This window comes from Cavia porcellus, unplaced genomic scaffold (assembly GCF_034190915.1).
Source record: "Cavia porcellus strain 051 isolate PalLab524CR breed Dunkin Hartley unplaced genomic scaffold, mCavPor4.1 scaffold_16, whole genome shotgun sequence".
Classification (NCBI taxonomy): domain Eukaryota; kingdom Metazoa; phylum Chordata; class Mammalia; order Rodentia; family Caviidae; genus Cavia; species Cavia porcellus.
Window position 1 is genome coordinate 49,231,674 of NW_026947499.1, and position 19,681 is coordinate 49,251,354.

General features: G+C 41.5%; 1 protein-coding gene across 1 annotated transcript in view; it reads right to left on the reverse strand.

The window, feature by feature from the left end:
* Dnah3 (dynein axonemal heavy chain 3) overlaps nt 1–19,681 on the reverse strand; it is a 177,684-nt gene that overhangs the window by 17,646 nt on the left and 140,357 nt on the right. Inside the window, exons 50-55 of the mRNA XM_063227087.1 lie at nt 18,725–18,890; nt 16,995–17,211; nt 14,625–14,807; nt 10,072–10,270; nt 5,173–7,314; nt 802–1,027 (exon numbers count right to left, since the gene is read on the reverse strand). Coding sequence (XP_063083157.1) covers nt 802–1,027; nt 5,173–7,314; nt 10,072–10,270; nt 14,625–14,807; nt 16,995–17,211; nt 18,725–18,890 — 3,133 coding nt within the window. The remainder of the gene's footprint in view (nt 1–801; nt 1,028–5,172; nt 7,315–10,071; nt 10,271–14,624; nt 14,808–16,994; nt 17,212–18,724; nt 18,891–19,681) is intronic.

Here is a 19,681-nt window from a genome sequence, read left to right on the forward strand (position 1 = left end):
AGAAAGAAAGGTTGCAAGCAATATTAAAAATAGGTAGCAGACTGGCTTTGGCCCACAGACAAATTTTATTCCCTGGCCTAAAATAAAAGAATGCCTGAACACTTGAGTTCTGAAAGTACATTTAAAGTCTGTCTGGTCCTTATCTTCATTTTATGAATGCAAAAACTAAAATCCAGCTTTCACGGAAAACAAACAAGCATTTCCAAAGTTGATTAAAGTTCCATAGAGCCCAACAATATGGGATAGAAGAATGACAAATTGTGCCTAGACTACTGATGGTAATTTTTTAGACAATTATTTTTTTTGTCTTTTTCATTTTTATCAGTACGAGGGATTGAACTCACAATTGCACACTTGCAAGGCAGGCGCTTATGCCGCTGAGCTAAATCCCCAGCCCCTAGACAATTATTTTTATAAATCAGTCTTGCTAGACACTTCTGCTATTATTTTCCCTAACTTCTTAGAACATATAGCCCAGAATTCTAAACTAATTTCTTAGTATTCCCTAATGTATCATTTTGCTTTTACAAATGCTGCCCTTCTAAATGGAACATCCTTCCTGGCAAACTCCTAATCATCTATCAAAGCCCTAGGCCTCTAGACCGTCCTCAAATTTTCTGTCCTCTTTCTGTGTTGCATGGCTCTTCAGGTATTACACAATATCAGTATTCATCTGTGAGCTGTCTTCTGCTAGACTGTCTCTTCAAGGCAGGACTGCACCTTGCCATCTTTGTATTCCCAGATACCAGCATATCTCTTGAGGAGGGGCCCAGAGACAGGCAATGGTGGGAAGCTTCTTACCTGAATCTTGCATTGGTGCTTTCAGGAACAATGACCTCCTCACAGATCTTCTCTAGTGCAGGCATCCAGCTTGTAGCCAGGTGGCAGTTTTGTAAGACCACCCAGGTCCCATCTTTGATGGCAGCGTTGATCATTTTGGCAGCAATAGGGCCTTGGCCTTGGCCAAGGGAGATGGTCTGTGTTTTGGCACCGCCCATACCAAGGTCATCTGCAAACTTCAGCAAGCCTAAGACCAGGAAGAAAAGAGCCTTTAAAAGGATACAGATCAGCTAAGAGCATATTAACAGCAACAACCCAAAAGGGGGAAGATATATTAAAATTTTAGTTTCAGAAAGAAACTCATTGACTTCTGTAAATTGCAAAATAAACATCTCTCTGGAAAAGCCTTAGATGTGATAAGATGGCAGATGAAGCTATAATGAACTCCCCCTTTTGCTTTAAACACATAGATGTTCTTGATATAAAATAGTATGCAAACTGAAAAGAAAAAAATCAGGGTTTGACAGAAAAATATTTTGTTGCCAAAAATGAAGAGGAAACTCAAACTGAAGGCAAACATATAAAAAATTATTTTTATGAATTTATTTTAGTAGGAAACACAAGCATTTTTATTTCCTAAGTATTTTCTTCAGGGATAGCTAATGTTATTAGGTTTGTGCATCTTTTCAGAGAAATTTTAGATATTCAAATATATGCATATGTACTATTAAACTTATATGAATTGTAGAATTTTGCTTGTTTTACTTAACAGTGTTCCTTGTAGATCTTTCTAATATCAGTACATTTCTTTCATGGTTAGATAATATTTTGCTGTTGGAAAATATTTTTATTTATACTTCATTTAACTAGACTAGAGGATATGGTTTTGATGTCCATGGAAGACCTGCTTTGTATTCCTGAAACTGAGACTTATGTGATAAGTTAAGAACCACAGAGAGCTATACCTTCATATTAAAAAGGCTAAAACTCTTGTCTATCAAATTGCAGAAGCAAAATGGAAGCTTGCTACTAACCTGGAATCTGAGTGGAAAAAATAAATGATAACTCTGAAATCAAAATACTAAGCTCATGCCTCATGCAGATGACGGACATAAATCCATCATACCCTATGGTGAGGGATTCCCTAGCTGAGAAATTTCCCATAAAAGTGATCTGGAACAATGGTGGTGAACGTGTGGTTCACATGGCGCAGCAGCCTGTTGTCACTGAAAAGCTTTAAAAGGATCGCCATCACTGGTTTAGAGTGTCATGGTCCCTGGGGCACCAGTGCTTGCCTGTGCAAAGTACAAACTACAGAAGAAAGTACATCACTATAGGGAATAATCAGCATCTAGAACAATCAGAGTGCGTACCCCAAGGATTACATATGGTATCTGTAATGGCTGAATGTGCCCCATCCCCTGAATTCATACGCTGAAAGCCTAATCTCCATTTATCAGAATGTGACTGTAATTGGAGATAAGTCTTTGCAGAGGCAATTAAACTAAAATGAGGTCTTGAGTTAATCCACTGTCTGGTGTGTGAGAAGGAAGAGGAGAAAATAGAACAAGAACATGAAGGAAAAAGAGATTAGAACACAGACACACACAGACGGAAGACCATGTGAAGACACAGGGGAAAGCTGGTCATCCCCAAGCCAAAGGGAGAGGCCTCAGGGGAAAAAAACCAACCCTGCTAACATGTTGTCTGAGGCTTCTACCCACTAGAACTGTGAGAAAATAGATTTATTTTTTTTAGCTATTGGTCAGTTGTACTTTGTTATAGCAGCCTTAGCAAACTAAGATGGCCTTTAAAAATACTATAAAAGCAATTTCATTTAAAAGTCAGTTAAACAAGTACATAAATCATAATACAATTCAGAATTTTACTTCAAATATGCATGGATTCGGAACAAAACAAAACTTTCAGAAGTGGAAAGTGTCAGTCACTGGAAGATCGAAAACTCAAAGCACTGATTGCAAGAGCAGGTTGGGTATAGTCGAAGGGATAATTAGTACAGTAAGGTCTAAAATCAATGATCTGTCCAGGAGAAATGAGTTCCTTAGGCACCCAGAATATGCTTTCCAAAACACCATTTCCTGTTGAGGAAACTGGGTTCCTACAAGAATTGTTAGTTTCCAGGTCTGGGGCAAGAAATGCATGTGATAAGCCTGGAATACATAGTAGTTCTAAAAGACAAAGAAACTATGAAAACCTATTTAGGCTATGTGGAAAGTACATGGACCCGAGGGTTCTCCCATAGGCCATAGATATTGACTAACTTGAGTACCAAGAAGAAGAAGAATGTCAATATTGTCAAGCATCTGCACATTTGAAATACCCAGTATGTTAAAATCCATACATTAATAAAGGTACAAAAATCTTAGTAGTTTATTATTCACTTTGAGGCTTACTAAGACATTAACTCAATGCTCTGAGTGCTGGTAATAAAGAGAAAGAATATAAGCATATGTTCTACCTATGTTGTTTGAACTATATTCAGAAAAAAGCAAAGAGCTGGCACAGGAAAAGTCTTCTTTTAGAAGAGGTTCAGCTGGAATGTGGAAGGAATGATAGAATTAAAAATAAAATATCACCATTTGGCAGCCCCCAGTAAAATAATAGATGTTGGTAGTGATTTTCAAAGTCCACTGAAACCATTAAAATCAGTGGTTCCTAACATGGGCTACTTAATGGGAATTACCTGAAAAGCTTTATGAAGTAGGATACCTGGGTTTCACTCTAAAGATTTTAATTTAATTGGTATAGGGTGCTTTAAGATTTTTCTTAAAGCTCATCACACAATTACAATGTGCAAAAAAGACTGAGAAACATCACATTAGGTGAGAGACTGTGGGAAGCTTTATAAAGGAGGAAGTGGAGGAAGGGGAGCTGGCTTATTGGACAATGCCCTGACCCCACTGATCAGTCCCAATGAGAAAGGAGTCAACATCAGGCAGTATGTAACTCCTGATGTGAGACATGAGGAGGGACTCACTCAGGACCTGTAAAGTTGCCTGTGAAATCATCCAGGCTGAATCTGCTCAGGCTTCTAGAGTATAGGAAGAGGTAAAATACACCATTGGGTACAAGCTGCCATCCTCTGCCAGCATGGCATCATCTTATCACTAATTTATCATCATCAGAATCATCAGATCATATTATGACCTTTTCTCCATTTCTCTACTTGATTTTTCTTGGCTTCCCCTAAGTTATCTTTTATTAACTTCCTACTTTAAAGCACATAGGGGAAAAGAGCAAAGATCATGATTGCTCCTTGAAAATGTTTTGGTGCTTCTAGGAACCCAGAACCTGCCCATTTCAGCTCCTCCTCCCCCATTTTTCCAGGGTCAGCGATACTGGCTTTCTACAGAGTGAGGGCACATGCCAAACTCCTCAGGTCACTGACAGGAGAATAGCCATTCTGTCACTTGAATTCTTTGAACTTCTACTTCATTCAGCAACAGAGAAAACAAAGGCACCCAGATCCCCCAACAGAACAGAAAACTACTCTGTACCCATCAACACCTCATACCCTTCTACATGCACAGACTATTTCTGGAAAGAGACAGTAAGAGAGACTTCCTAGGTGTGGGGTAATAAAGAAGAAAGTGTGCCTTATACCCTGTACCAGGTTTTCTCAACCGTGGCATAACTGTTGGCTCTGTAGGCCAGGCCATTTTTTCGTTGTAGGAAACTGTCTTGTACACACTAGGGTGTTGAGCAGTATCCTTGGTTTCTATCTTCTAGATGTTAGTCAACAAAAATATGTGTACACCTTACCAAATGTCCTCTGAGGTGGGTAAAGTCCCACTGGTTGAGCCATATCCTTATTTGATTTGATTTTTTTAAACAAATGCAGTATTATTATTATTATTATTATTATTATTATTATTATTATTTTGGTGCCAGGGATCAAACTCATGACCTTGTGCTTGCCAGGCAAACGCTTATGCCACTGAGCTAAATCCCCAGTCCTACAAAAAAATTTAAATTAAAGAAGCAATAGAGAAAAAGACAAAAATGATAAACCAGTAACTAAAGGGTGAATCTAACCCTGGGTTCAGCTCTACATGTTTTAGAAAGACAGTTCAGTGAGTTACAGTTTCAGGTTTTAAAATGTGCCATTTTTGTATTCCTGTGTTTTCTTGAAAAAATCAAATAATCTTGTAATTCTGTCTCATGTTTCCAGATGGCTCAATTTGGGAGTGGTGAGCAGCAGCTACCCACTTTAGGAAGGAATGACTTATTCAGCTCCTTCATGCCCACCTTGGCCTGTTAACTACTTGGCCTTCACAGCCACCTGAGCAGAAGATCCCTGTTTAAAGGACATGCTATTGTCAACCACCCACAGATGATGGGATTTCAGTGTTCTTTGTATTTTGTCCTTACCTGCCATTGGGTCTGCGCTTGGAGACAACACAAAAATCAATGGGGCACAACAACTGGAATCATTGTAGGATCCTTGGAGATCGAATGTAGGGGTTTCAATGTACATATTCCCCATATAGTCAGCAATGAAGTCCCTAATGGCTGGAATTATCTTGTCAGGCCGCAAACATCGGAGGATCACCAACCTCTCCAACCCTTCAAGTAATTTCCAGGGTTCAGGGAATGTCTCTTCATGGGGCCAGGTTGAGTCGTAGATCAGTTTCCATTCTTCAGTATTTTGTTCCACATGTTCCTTCAGGCCTTTCAGTTTTGGCAATGAGGATGCACGAACAACTTCTGCCCATGCCTTCTCGGACAACCATTCGGGAGCTGGGTTGGGGTAGGGGTTATCTAGGGCAACACCTCCAGTTAGAAGGAAGAACCAAACTTCCTCACTAATTAGCCTTTTCTCTTTCAAGATGCCAATGGTTAGGAGGAGGGAGAAGAGCAGCTTGTCCTTCTCAAACAGAGAGCGGCACACATTGTTGAAGATGCTCAGGGTGAAATGTTCAATGATGTAATCGATCCGCAGATCCAGCTCCTCACTCTTAGTGCTGTTGGCTAAGGAAAGTACGTAGAGGTTGATGAACCATGTCAGGGAGTACTGGTACATGGGCTCGATGTTGGCCAGGTCAGAGATGCAGAAGAAGATGGTGGCAGAGTGCACAGCCACTGGCTTGTAGCCCATCCGAGTCTCATCGATCTCCATTTCTGTCTTGGAAGCAATTTCCTGCTTCTCTAAGATTTCTTCAGATAGCACTTTGGAGGAGGACAGAATTTTGATGGCTGTTTCATCCTCTAGAATGTTGCCCTGAGACAGAGAGAGAACCTCCAAGATCTTATCTTCGATTTCTTTTAGCTGCTTCTTGTTCTCAGCGCTTTCCACGATCAATTGGTTCTTCTTCTCTTCCAGTTCTGGCTTTTCCTTGGCAGCCACAATGCCAAGGAGTTGATCTTGGAGACCCAAGGGAGTGATCATGAAGTTGAGGAGACAGACTTTCACAGCAACTTCTGGAAGGTAATGAGGATTCCTCAGACGCGTGGTGATGTACAACTTAAATTCCCTGGAGTATTCGATGATACTTTCACCCAACCTCATGTATTCAACTCCTTGCTGCTTGAATGTCGTCTTGAGTAAGATAGGTTCAATGAAAGCATCCAGCTCTTCCCCAATGTTTTCCAGTAAGACAGGGGTGCCAAACTGCAGGGCATTTTCCAGTGTCCTTACATAGCTGGCATCTGAGAATTTGATAACGGACAGTTTATTTGCTTTCTCCATATTCTTGATCCATTTATTGGCCTGCCCCTGAGGGTCAATCATTAAGGGCCAGCGCCTGGAATTAGACACAATGATGCCATTGTCTATAGAGAAGGAGTCAATGGGAAGCCCAGCAATCTGCCAGGCACGGATTTTTACAGGATCTCCTAATGTATTGCTGAGACTGAAGTCACTGGAGCCTGGGATGACTTTGTCCTTACAATTGGCCAACCACTCTTTTTGGCATCGGGCCCTATAATCCACTGTGAAGGCACCCAGATAAGCCACAGTCCCCGAAGACACCAACACATCCCCTGTCAGGTTAATATAGCGAATTCCCAGCCGGCGGGCAGCTTCTGTCCATCTGTCCTTCTCTCCACCAAGACCACTGATCAACTTCTCTGCCCTGATCAGCTTTTGGGAGCAGATTTCAATGTTTTCCTCCAGTGTCTTTTTCTTGACATTCATCTCTTCAAATTCGTCATTCAGGGCCTGGAGACGGTCTTCTACTAGCTTTAGCTCTGCTCTTTTCTGGTTCAGTTTCTGCATCTGTGCATCCAGCTTCCCCTCAGCCTCCTTCAGTCGCTCTCGTTTGGGAGCCACCACCTTGGCCACACGGTCGTATACCTCCATGGCCCTCACCCACTTGCACAGACCTTCACAGGCAGAGGACACGTTTTTAATGACAGCTGGCTGGAATTCTGGGTGATCAATAAACCGTTCTCGGATCCGCTTCATGACCAATGCGGGGATATTGTCTTTGTCATATGTCTTGAGACTCTCCAAGAACTTCAGATCTCCAAGAATCTTTTTTGATACTCCCCAGTAATCTTCTATCATCTTACCTGTTCAGTACAAGAAACAGAGATAGGCTGTATTACTACATGTAGGCTGAGATAACTATCAAGTTGTGCAATGGCTACTATTGGATTTGAGGGGAAAAATCCAAGCTCCTTACCAGAATCTAGGAGGCCTGGTCAATCTCATCCACCTCATTTCTGCTTTTCTCCCTTGATTCATGTCCCAAAGGACCTTCCTTCAACTTCCCTGTAATCTCAAGTGCATCTCTACCATGAGCTCTCTGCTCATGCTTCCAAGTTCCATCTAACTGGCTCCTGAGCAGACTTCGTATCTCACTTTAAAAGCTATTTAATGGAGTGGTTTCCCTGGAATTCTCTTCCAAGGAGGGCCCCTCCTCCTTAAGTATTTCTTTTGTCTATGAGTAGGTCTGCTTTTTGATAGCACTAATTGTAATCACCATTTTTGGTTTACTTCCTTTGAAAGTCTACAAATCTGTGAGGTCATGCTGTGTTTTCTAGAATTTGGTACAGTGCCTGATACTCAGTTATCAGTGAATACGATCTGACTGTTGCCCCATTAGCCCCTGCATACATACACCAGGAGGCAAGGGGAACTAGTGGGCATGTGTCTGGAATGTTCTTTCTCAAGTCTGGGGAGGAGGTTGGAGGCACACCAGTCAGTCTACCACATGATGACAGCAGGAGAGAGAAGTGGTCTTGAGGAAGTGGCTTGTAGGCTCACACTGGGAGGAGGCACTGTGGCCTGCCCTGTCCTCCTGGGCACTCATTAGCTAATCAAGTGAGCTTCAATCCCATTGAGAAACACTGTTCCTTTTGTTGACATGTTAGAAAAAACTTCAGAGCCTTTCTGGCTCCTGATACTTGCCAACCTGAGGCTCATCAAAGAAGTTATACTTTGAGACATTGTATGGAGTACAAGGTGTTCCATTTGTAAGTCCAAACATAACAGCTAGCCAAATATTTCCATGAAGGTTTTTGTTTGCTTTCTGGAAAGCGACTTGTTTCATTTAAATTCAAAGCGTCTAAACCTAATTCCATTGCTCATTTGCTCCACCTCAGTACACTCACTAAATCCTATGGTTTTGATGAATAATATATGCAATTTGCTTAAATTTTAAATAACGATGGATTGTGTGCTGGCCATTAGTGATCTGATATGAGAAGCAAGTTCACAATCTGACCCAGCAGGTCTCAAACATGGCTGTCCCTTAGAATTACTCAGGGAACCTTAAAAAATACTGGCACTCAGGTTATACCTCAGATTAATAAAATAAGTATCCCTAAAGGTATGCCTGGGTTTCGGTGCTCTTTCAGCTCCCCAGGTGAGTCTAGGTGCAGAAGTACCTGCGAGCTCATCCTTAGGTGACTTACAGTGCCTCTGCAGTTCCCCTAAAAGATCTTCCCTAAAGTTCACTCCCTGCTTGGTTATTCCTGATCTGCTTTGTATCTTTTTCAAGTGGTTGTTGTTGGCCAGAAAGGAGCCAGACAAGAGGGAATGTTAAATAAAGGGAAGCAGAAACCAGAGGATCCCAAGTGAAAGACCAGGGATTTCTAGTACTCCAGGGGGAACACAGGGAAAGCAGGACTCTTTCCAGGATAGGAGAATTTAAGAGACAGGAAACAGTACTAACTATGGGTGCTTTTTAAAAATCTTTGTTCAGTTCTAAGACATTGGTGTTAACGCAAAGTCCTACCATGAATTGGAACTTTAAGGAAAATTAATATTCATCTATTAAAGCCTCTAGTTTAATTATATAAGGAGCTTCCCCTCCTCGTGTTTCCCCTTCTCTCCCTCTGTCCCCTCTCCTCCCTCCCTTCCCCTTTGTGCCCTCTCTTCTCTCCCCACCAGCAGTTTCATCCTCAGTTTCCCTTTGCCCTTGACTCCTTCTGAGTCTCCTTTCGGCTCTTGCTTCTCCTGCACCCTAAACCACCCTAAACCACCTTTCTCTCTCACACTCTCTGACAGTCTCTCTCTCTCTCTCTCCCTCTCTCTCTCTGTCTCCCCCCATTTCCTGCCCTGTCTTTGTCTCTGTTCTTGGTCTCTTCTGTTCTTACTTGTTCTGTATCTGTCTCTATGACTCCACACGTGTGCTCTGCCTCCTCTCGCTGTCTCTCTCCCTTCTGCCTCGATGTCTCATGTGTTTCTTTTCCTCTTCTCCCCCTCCTTTTTCCATTTCCCTGCCTGCCTTCCAATTTCTTTCCCTCATGGTCTCTGTTTATTATCTGTTGTGTGTATGTGTATGCATGTGTTGTGTGTTGCACACATACGTCCGATGTTTCAGTGGCTCTATGTTTATTTCTCAGTCTTACAGTCTATTTTGTCTTTGTTTCTAGCTCATTCTTTCTTAATCTCTCGTTTCCTCCCTTCTATCAATCTGTCCCTGCCCTCCCTTTCTCCTCCTCTTCTCTCTCGTTATCTCATTCTCTCTCTCTCTCTGTCATTCTTTCTCACAAATACTCACAATCTGACTCTGTGTGTTTGCTTCACACCAGGACTTTGGTTCATACAATCTTCATTTTGAAATGATTTTCAGGCTGCGACCTGCACTAAGCTCTGTTCTACCCACAGATACCTGATTTTTCCTACCTGACTGACTGAGAGGTAAGGAAGCCCAGGAGGATTCTCTGGGTATGTGTACTCATCCGGGTACCTTTCTAAATTCCTCTGGTCCTGCCTGGGGGACTGGGACAGGTTGGAGGTTGGAGGTGGGATGGGCACCGGCATCCTTCCTGCCAGGGAAGAGTAGTCTGTGGGACATCTGGGACAGGGTGGGGACTTACCGGAACCACTGGGGTCTGGCTTCCTCTCTGGTCTCTGCCCCTTCATGACACAGATGCTCTCCATGACCAACTTGACGGGGCCGGGTGGGTTTTGCATTGATTTCACCAGTGAGATGTCTGCAGGGTTCAGGGTGTCGAGCGCAGCGAGTGCAGCCTCCAGCGCTGGCATGGCCTCAGCCAGGTCCCCCTCACATTCATTCTGCAGCACACAGGGACAAAAGGGATAGATGGCTAGGGCTCAGCACAGGAAAGTGAGACGATCTCAGCTCCCAGAGGAAGCAGGAAGTGGGGCTATGTACCCAGGTGCTTTTTTTTTTTTTTTGTCTTTTGAGACCAGGTCTCCGTATGCAGTTCAGGCTGGCCTTGAGCTCACTTCGTAGCCCAGGCTGGTCTCAAACTTGCAACCATCCTTCTGCCTCCACTATCCAAATGCTAGGATTACAGGCATGCACCACCACTCCCAGCTCTGATTGTATTTTGATACTTGCTATCTTCATTCATTAAAAAAAAAAAAAAAGCCAGGAATGGTGATGTATACCTATAATCCAAGCTACTTAGGAGGCTGAGGCAGGATGATCCCAAGCCCGAGGACCATACTGGGCAACTTAATGAGACCCCATTTTAAAATAAAAAAATTAAAAGGGTTAGGGATATAGCTTAGTAGTGGAGTGTCCCTGGGTTGATCCCCAGTACCTCCTCCCCCCCCCCAAAACAAAACCAAAAACAAAAAGCAGTCAAGAGAACTCTCCTCCACAAACAAAGCCCTATCTGAATATTCAAACTGAGCATGTTCACAGAGCTTATTGATTTTGTTATTTCGTTATGGTCACTATTCTGCTAGCAGGACTTGAAACCTGTATAACTCATCTACACCTCTTTATCTCTTTTATCTCCAATAAAATCTGCAATTCTGTCTCTGAAAAAAATTAAGATATGGTTTAAATTCCCAAGACACGAGGTGGCTGGCTTCCCATCTATTGATCAGGGGAAGGTTGAGAGAGGACTAAAGAATAAGAATTAGGGGTCAAGTGACATATAGGATGAGAAAAGGGCAAACTGAGGGAAGAGATAAAGCTCCCTCATCCCTGGGAAGAGGGCAGGGATGGAGTAAGGGTGTGGAACACACTGAAACTGGCAGAGATGGGAGGCAGGAGAACTCAGGGACAGAGTGAAAGGCTTCAGGCAGGATGAGGCAGAATGAGAACAAAGGTTAGAACTGGGTAAGGAAGTGGAGACAGGGCTAAGCTCCAGGAAAATGGTATGGGGTATGTTTATCCAGTATTCACTCATTTAAACACAAAATTAATACAATGGAATACCAACAATTAAGAAATGAACTACTCATGCCTGCTGTAAGGATGAACCTTGTAAACTTCATGCTAAGTGACAGAAGCTGGACGCAGTCTCCTTTTGTACATTTATATGGAATGTGCAGAGTGTGCAAATCCATACTGGCAGAAAGTAGGTTAGTGGTTGCCTGTGGGCGGGTGGAGGAGGGATGGGGGAATGGCTACTAACATGTATAGGTTTTGGGGGGAGGTGTGCTAAAAATGTTCTAGAATTAGATAGTAATGATGGTTGCACAAGTTTGTCAATATATTGTGGCCAGTAAGTTACACAATTTACAATGGTGACTATTAAAGGTATATGGATCATATTGCAAGTTTTTTTTTTTAAAAAAGAAAGCTAATCATGACAGGATTTTAGAATCAAGGGGGCCTTATGGATTAGTTAGTAATTCAGTTACACACAAAAACACGACTCCCAAGATGTAAAATGCATTAGCCAAGGTCGTCACCTGGTTAATCAAAGAGCAAGGCTCCTCCTGAATTATTAGACTCAGAGATGATACTACAGCTGTGATTGAAGTGAAACTTTACAAGAGAATGTCTTCTGGGACAACTTAAACCAGCTGTGCTGAAGTACTTATATTCCATAGGTTTATTATATTCCATAGGCAAAGAAAGAGTTATTTTACCTTTTTCCATATGTGTGTGCAGATACATGTATTATGTATAGGTATGTGTACCACGCATTATTTTTTTTAAACAAATATGTAGCAATATCTCATTTAGCTTCATCATATTAACCTCTCCCCTCCATAAGCTACATCAGATGTCCCCATAAAACTGAACTGTCTGCTTTAGATGGAAAGAATAGCTCAGACTCAGGGTCAACACAGATTACTCATTTTTATCCTTAGCACATGCACCAAACTGCAAGGTAAGAGAGACAATCTAAGCTGTTCTCTTCTGTTTGTCATGGGTGGCTTCAGAAAAGGTTTGGTGGCAGAGGTGGCCAAATGTGTTGGCTCAACCATGACTTTGGATACCAGGCAGATTTCACTGATCACAGGTACCCAGGGCTTCATATCAATCAATTTCTTTCTTTCTTTCTTTCTTTCTTTTTCTTTCTTTCTTTCATTCTTTCTTTCCTTTCCTCCTCTTTTTCTTCCTCTTCCTCCTTCTCCTTCTCACTTTCTTTGGATAGGTTTTATACTGGACACTGAACCCAGAGCCTTTACACTGAGCTATATTCCAAGCCTTTTTTTTTTTTTTTTTTTTTTTTTGCTTTTTATTTAGAGACAGGATCTTGCTAAGTTTCTAAGTTGCTTCAGCTGGGTTCAAACTTGCAATCTTCCTGTCTCAGCCTCCCATTTTAGTTTCTTGTAATATGCCAGACAACCAGTGGCACATTACTGTCTCATGCTTTCCTGTGGCCTGGCATCTCTGCTCTCTTCTCTAAGAGATAAAGCCTGGCTTCCAGCTCGATCTTAGAGCAAGTTGAGTTGTCAAGTGACTGCAAAAGACTCCTCATTGTGGCCTTATATGTAATAGTAATCTTCAACATTTGTTCTATAGCAGTCTCTGAGCAGTATTTAGAATATCCTTATGGTCAGGCCCTACGCCCCGAAATTCTGATTCATTTAGTGTGGGTGGGGCCTAGTGTCTGCATTTCTAAAACTCAGACGATGACTGATGCACATCTCTGTTGAGAAACTATTCTTTACATTATTGAGACATTGAAAACCAAGTGCATGAAGGAATAGACTTCAATACCCAGTACGGGAATGGTTTCCTAATGTGTGAGGTACCTCCTCAAAATGGTCATTAAGATGATTACGTGACTTTTGGAAAAATATGTTAGGATGTTAAGTGACATAAGAAGCATTATATGAATCACAATTGTGTTATGATTGCAATAAAATAAAGCTATCCACATGTGTGAATAGGGATGAGAAGAAAACTTCTAATTGAAGTCGAAACTGTGTGAAAATTGTGTTCTTAAATTATTTCATATATGTTGTGATGACTTTCGTTTTTATTATAAAAACCTTACAGTTAATAATGGCCCCTTAGCAAGGGAAGGTGCACCAGGCTTCTCTGATTAAATGTAATAGATTCTATAGTAGTTCTGGCGGACCACACTGAGTAGAGAGGAAAAAGGTGAAGCATTGGCTTAAGAAGAACTAACCACATAAAGCAAAGTGTTGCATTCAGGAGTAAGTGTCAGAGCCCATCCTTTTCTCTTGTAGTCTCCCCATCTTTCCAGGATGAGCACCACTCCATGGAGCTATGGAGTCTACTGGGAACTGGACACTGTATTGTACACTCCCCCATGTTCCGTCCTTTCTAGTAGTGCAAGGAGAGTTGAGGAAACTTAGCAATCTTCATGTTCAGGAGGACTGAAGACCTGAAAGGTCCAGGGAAGGACTCTGGTTCACACTAAGCCTCAGGGAAACCACAGGCCAAATGCGGGCTTCTTTGTTCTTCTTGCTGGATAGTTTCTTCCACCTCCTGACTCACCTCGTGGACAGCACTAAGCCTCAGCCCTTCCCACCGAAACCTGAGGTGGCAGTTTATTGCCTGGATGAGGGCGTGGCAGAAAGCCCTGGGTCATCTCCTTACAAACTTCATGTATTGCTCATCTCCCTTTGGTGTCAGCAGCTTGCTGTTTCTGCCTGACACCACGGAGCAGAGTCCTGGGTATGGTATTTCCCTTCCTGATGGTCTCCATGTGTGTTGAGAAGCTGGCCTTCATCACACTTGGTACAGGACAAAGAACAACAGTTTTGGAGAACACCTAACATGGATCTTAAGTTCTGGTACATGTTATGGGCTTCATATGTTTTTTTTTGGTTAATGCCTCTATTTTATTAGGAAACTAAAGTTAGGAGGGGCAGAACAATCGAGCTGTAGCCTGCCTGATTCCAGTGCAGATCCACAGAAAAATGTGGATTCCTTTGCTGTCCGGGGCCAGACTAGTGATATGAGCCGGGGAAGTAGGCTGGCTAGGGCTTACTTAAGAGCCAGCATCTATGCACCAGCAGGTGCAACATGGAATGTGGGGCTAATGTGAACAAAATGACTGTTTTCTTTTTAAACAAAAGTAAAAATTTCAGAATTTGTATTGGAAATCTCCTACTAGAATTATAATTATTTAAAGGAAAATAATGGGGTGGCGAGCAGCAAATCAGCCTCTGAAATATGGTATCTAGACGCCAGAATAAAGCAGGACTAGCTTCCCTTTCCTTTACTCTAGGCTCTTCATACCTTGATTCCTTGAGAAACAGCAGCGGCGATATTGGCTTCTTTCTCATCTGCCAGAACAAGGAATTTCTTAGCATCAGCCTCTCTTGTTTCCTCTTCAATTTTCACCATCATCTTAGCTGTCTCCTCAGAGGTGTGGATGAGTTGAGGCTGGAGGGCAGTCAGTTCTACTTGCATCACTGCCACCTGCAAAGAGAAAAGGGTAAGAGGACTACATGGTCAGACGTGCCAATTCCAAAAAATAAAACAAAAATGGCAAAGTTGGCAAAAGTGGAATGACTTTCCTGTCCTTTACGGAAATCCAAACCAATAATCTGGCATGCACTGGATATGTATTTGTTGACTATTGTTTGCTTCTTTGATCAGTAATTTTGAGTTCATGCCATGTTTTACAGTTAATACACTCTGTTCCATGAGACAGTGATACAATGGCAAATAAAATTTTTAAAAGGTATAATTTCTTCCCTTGTCTTTTTAGTGTTGGAGACTGGGAAAGATAAGCCAAAAGCAAGCTAAGAAACACTTTTAAAAGCTGTATTTTAAGATTGTGAAAGAAACAGAGATCAGGTAACTGGTATTAAAGGGGATTTCAAGGTGAGTTTTTCAGTGCTGTGGAGTGACTGTGCCCGCCTTGTTCATATGCTGGAGCCTAATCCCTAGGTCAGTGGTATTTGGAGGTAATTAGGGTTAGATGAGGTCATTAAGGTGGGGTCTTCAAGATGGGATATATGCCCTTATAAAAAGAAGTGGCTTCAGTTTTCTCTGTTTCCACCAGGTGAAGACACAGCAAGAATGTGGCTGTGTGCACACCAGGAAGAGAGTAGCCCCCCTCATACACCCCAGTTCGCCGGACAATTCATCTGCTAATTCCTTGATCTTGGAATTCCCAATCTCCAGAACCATGTGAAATAAAGGCTTGCTACTGAAGCCGGGAGACTATGGTATCTTGTTATGCCAGCCTAAAATAACTAAAACAAGCAGTCCAATGCCCTCTAAAATATTTCCACCAAAGGTTTTCTGGTCTCTGAATATCTCTGATAATGGGGAGCTCACTACCTATCAGGGAAGTTCTTTAATTTTTCAGACAACTAAACTCATTAGGTTTTTCTGTGCAAAAGCTTGAATTTGCCCACTACAATTTTCACCCCATGGTGCTGAGTCTGCCCTGTAAGATTGCTCAGATCCATGGGATTGGATTTCAAATATTTAGAGAGGGTCTTCATGACCTTGCATCCACTGTCACCAGCAAGCCTGTATGGCAGCTGGGGCATGGCCTGCTGGCCTGGTTAGGAACACAAATCCTGGAGGCAAATGGGTTTAAGCTTCAGTTTTGGTCCAACCACTCACCAGGCTGTGTGATCATGGGTAAGTCACCGGGTATCTCTGTGTCTCATTTTGCTTGTGTGTAAAATGAAGATGATTAAAATAGTGCTTTCTTTCACACGGAATGGACTGTCTGATAAAGCTCAAGGATTGTTAACTGCCACTGTCATTTCCTTTTCTGGTCTAGACTTTTTTAGGTCTCCCTTATGCTCCCAACACAACACAGTTTGCTCACCCTTTTTTAAGATTGTGAAGAAAACAGACAGAATCAGTCTCCTGGGAAGACTCTTCTAAAAGCAAAGGCCACTGTGTTGTATTCACACCCTTAAGAGCAGAGCAGCAGAGGCCACCTCTGATGTTTTCTCCTATCCCTGTGTTATAATGTTCAAGGGCTTGCTGTACATAGCCATAGGTTAACCCACTGCAAATCGATCTGTTGCAATAATTCTTTATTGGTGCCAAAAATCCATCTCATAACATGGCTCTAATTTTAGATAATTTGTCAAGTGGCTCCAAGCACGAACTAATTAATAATTCATATGTCAAACACTTCACTGAAGGCAATATTTAGGTCAGCTTATTTGATCTCAATAATAGCCCTTTGCAGTGAAGACTGTTATCACCCATTCATAGAACAGGCAATCGAGGCCCCGAAGGGTGAAATGACATGTTGAAGGTTCTATGGCTTGAAAGTTTGCCGGCTGGAATTGGAACCCAGATCTCACCCTACAAGGCCTACTGCCTTCATCTCAGATACTAACTTTAAGGAAACACAAAATACTCAGTGCTTAAAATAAATAATGCTTCATTACAATACTTTAAGAAGTCAAAATCAACACCCCAAAAATATGATGGGCAAAATATTAAAATTATAAACAAAGACAGGATCTTACAAGACCAGGATTCGAATGAGGCAAGCAAGCTGAGCTGTACGAATGCAGATTTGATCCTGTCTTTATCTGGTGCCCTCAACTGCAGCACCTGAGCAAGTCCTTGTCACTTTTGCTGTATTCTGGCTCTTCTGCCCTCTTCTTTTGGGGAAGTACTTACCTGTGAAGCTGCAAAGTCGAGTTTCTGCAAACCTGTCAGGTATCGGTTCCTTATTGTGTCCACCTCAAGCCTCTTGCTATTCAGGAGAGTCTTGAAGGTTAGAATCAGTTCGAGGTAGGAAGTAGGGGTGACATAGTTATGTCTTCGCAGTGTATTATAATAATCAAGTGACAGGTCCTTCACACTCTCCTGAAAGTATTTACACATGGAGATGACCCTGCCAAAAATACCATGGTTCTTAGATGGGATTCAATTTCCTACATGGAAATCTAGTATATTTTTGGAAGCAAACATGAGGGTGTGAGGAGGTACATACGCTGGTTATGGCCCAACAAAACCTAATAGGTCAACATAACTAAGGTAGAGAAGAAAGAAAGAGGTGACTAGAATGGCCTCTTATCCCTTAGGTGTGTCACTAGGGTTTAAGCAAGACATTCTTAACCTTTGCCAGTCTGTAGAAGTCTCCTGGATTTGCAGAGAAATGTTTCAAAATGCATAGGCTACATGGGATTACCAAGGAAACCAGTTATGCTAAAACACCCTTTTCAAAATATGTTGAAAACTGAATTTACAAAATAGTAATATATGTGGTTCTTTATTAATACACAAGCCAGAAAGTTCATAAACTTTTTCTGGAAAGGGTCAGATAGTAAATATTTCAGCATTTTGGGGCTGCATGGTGTTTGTCACAACTAGTTAGGTTCACAGCTGTAGTTCAAAAGAAACAGCCATAAATAATGTGTAAATGAATGGGCACAGAGTGTTCCAATAAAATGTTACTGACAAAAATAAAGTATGAACTGAGCTTGGCTCATGGACCACAGTTTGCCAGTCACTGTATTAAATAACAAGATTCAGCAGTAACCCTAAAAATCAACATAATTTTGAAGAAAGTGTTATAAGTAGGTAACTATGTAAGCTGTGAAAAGAGCAGTGATTACCACTAGCAACAAAGTTACAGGCGCAGATAGTTGAACTGGGGTTTATTGTCTGTCTTCAGTATTAAAGGAAATACACAATACTAACTGATGTCAGTAGAAATGATGGTAATTTATCCTCATACATATTCACCAAATAAATTTTACCCATGAGCCTATGGACCCAGGTGAAAGGTTTTCTGGTCTAAAGAAACAAAATTTAAAAGTTTTGAAATGGAATTTAAGACCAGTGATAATTTAATTTTACCTACTTCATTAATTTATTCGTTCATTCATTAAACAGTAATTGAGTCTACTAAGCTATAAGCACTTGATAAGCAGTAAGGCTACAGGGAAAGACAAAGCAGCTTGATCTCTGCATTCTTGGAACATTCAGGGTGTTGGACAGTCTCATCACTTCCCTTACTACAGCCAGAATTAATTTGTAAATGAATAGGCATTTTTGTATACTTGTGCTTTATACATAAAAAGATAAACTTTTTTCACCCTCGCAAGGGCCACCTCATCTCCTTGACAGCAACATCATTCCTGAGAATGCATGTTATAAGACCATTCCTGTAAAATTATTATATCAGTTCCTCATAGTTATGACAACAGTGTATCTCCAAGACAACTCTAAAAAAATGCTATTTCAATATTTTCATAAAAGATGCTTTATTAAATATCTAAATGTGATTCAATTTAAGAATAAGACATTTTCTATATGTAAATTGAGAAATCTAAACCAACAATATGAACAGAACATTAAGATTTTCAGCTTGAAATATTCAAGGTACTAAAACTTATACTTACTCTGTCCGAATTGTATCATCAAGTTCCACATCCTCTAGAAATTTGTTGGCTACCAACTCCAGGGCATCAGTGGGCCAGGACTGGAACCAATCGATTGTACAGCAATTGATCAATGAAGGGAACATCCTCAGGCGGTTTCTGAAGGCATCTCCAATTGGACTCATGGCTAATGAAAAGTAAGCTTTGTTGATTGCCTTTTTCCAAGGATACACGTATGCTAAGGCAAGGTGTTTGGGTGGGTGGGTGGGATTATGCTTCTTTTGAGGCCCCCAAGGTGTAGACATGACTAGGCTTAACAACTGGCTGGGAAGCTCAGGAAAGACACAGGGACATTTTTGTGTAACTTTGAGATGGGCTCTCAGTATATCACAGTAGCCTTATGATTAACCTGTATATGGCATTGTTTTTTCTAGATCATTTGGATCTCTTACAGTGGCTGGAGGCCTGTGGGACACTTTCTATATCTATGCTGACTCAGATATAAGGAAGTCATAGTTACTTACAGAAGCTGTCATCAGCTTGTTTCTGACCCCATCTCCATCCAACTACAGAATTCAAGTTCTAGCCCCCAAATTCCTTTCATTATTTACTTAGACTCAGAGTAGTAGGAAGAAGCATATTGCATATGCAGAAGTGTGGGGAGATCAATGCAGGTGAAGAAAAGAGAGAGAAGCAGCTTGGTTTGATATGAAATGAACTTATAAGACCACAGGGTAGAAATTCTGTCCCTATCTTAACAGAAGGCATTTTCAGTGTTTTAATTTGTGTGAATGTATGTGTGGTATGCACACATACGCATACTCACATACATATGCAATGATTCTATTTGCAGTATGATGAAAAACTCATCCTGGCTCAGTGAAACTAAAGGTCTAGAACAGATGTCGAACAGAAAGTTTTAGAGATGAGTTCTGGGTGATATAATAGTGGCTTAGTTAATATGGGGTTGGTACAAGA